The following is a 1,196-nucleotide window of genomic DNA, read 5'->3' as shown; positions in this document are numbered from 1 at the left end:
CCATTGGCTGGAAACTCGTTAGGCTTGATGGGTAGGTGTTCCAGTCAAAGGGGATTTCAAAGCAAATAAATAGCAGGTTCTTTTAGCCAGTCAGAAATATATTTCCACCTGTCTGAACCTCCTACTGAAGAGAGCTGCTTCTGAAAAAAATCAACATCTCACCATATGAGGAATCAACAGGAGAAAGTATTCTCTCCCATGCTTCATACTTCTTCAGTGAAAGAGTGATTTTGGAAGACTTATTAGGCCTCCTTGCTTAAGGTGCCTTTTTCAGGAGAAGCATGGCTTGCTGTGCATTACAAGTGATTGGTCTAATATTTGGAGGTGTGGGCATGGTTGGGACTTTGGCAGCTACAGCTATGCCACAATGGAGAGTTTCCGCCCACATTGACAGTAACATCGTGGTTTTTGAGACTGTCTGGGAAGGACTGTGGATGGACTGCATCAGCCAGATGGGCATCAGGCTACAGTGCAAGTTCTACGACTCTATCCTGGCTCTTCCCCCACCCTTAGAGGCATTCAGAGCCCTCATGTGCACTGCTGTGCTCCTATCAATCACTGCCTTTTTGATGGCTGTTGTTGGTGTGAAGTACACTCACTGGACCAAGGAGGATCCTCAGGGCATCAGTATCTTCATGTTGGCAGCTGGAGTTGCCTTTCTTCTGACGGGCGTCCTTGTTCTGATCCCTGTGTCCTGGACTGGTGGCAGCATCATTCACGACTTCTACGATGCAAAAGTCCCTACACCACTGAAACGAGAACTAGGAGCTGCTCTCTATGTGGGCTGGGTGAGCGCTGCACTTCTAGTCGTTGCGGGAGCAATGTACTGTAGCTTCTGGTGCTGGGCTGGTACATCCCCAAAATCTAGGTATCCTCCACTTCCTCATCACAGATTGCACAAACCTATCACGGCAGGAGGGCCACTGCTAAGCATGCAGGCGTATGTGTAGTGGCTACATGGAATCTTTCTACTTACTATGTTGTTACATCCCAATTGACTGCACTGCCTAATAAAACTGTGAGTGTCTAATAGATGAACAATTTTTTTCATTTACTATTTACTACTGATACACTTATTTGCTCTCTGACATGTTTGTAGGAAATGTTATTACATGGACATTATGTTAGACCTCAAAAGAAAAATCTCACCATTTTATGGGAAAGAAAACTGGCATGGAAAGAAACAACAGCTGCCT

At 45.6% G+C, this 1,196-nt stretch overlaps 1 protein-coding gene across 1 annotated transcript; it reads left to right on the top strand.

Moving 5' to 3' along the window:
* The first annotated feature begins 272 nt into the window (after nucleotides 1–272).
* LOC140263226 (claudin-8-like) lies at nucleotides 273–950 on the top strand. Its single transcript, XM_072358029.1, has one exon. The coding sequence runs from the start codon at nucleotides 282–284 to the stop codon at nucleotides 948–950; it is 669 nt and encodes a 222-aa protein (XP_072214130.1). The 5' UTR covers nucleotides 273–281.
* The last annotated feature ends 246 nt before the right edge of the window (nucleotides 951–1,196 follow it).

Source organism: Excalfactoria chinensis, chromosome 1 (genome assembly GCF_039878825.1).
Source record: "Excalfactoria chinensis isolate bCotChi1 chromosome 1, bCotChi1.hap2, whole genome shotgun sequence".
In the NCBI taxonomy this organism is placed as follows: Eukaryota; Metazoa; Chordata; class Aves; order Galliformes; family Phasianidae; genus Excalfactoria; species Excalfactoria chinensis.
This window is presented reverse-complemented; position numbering and strand designations above follow the sequence as displayed.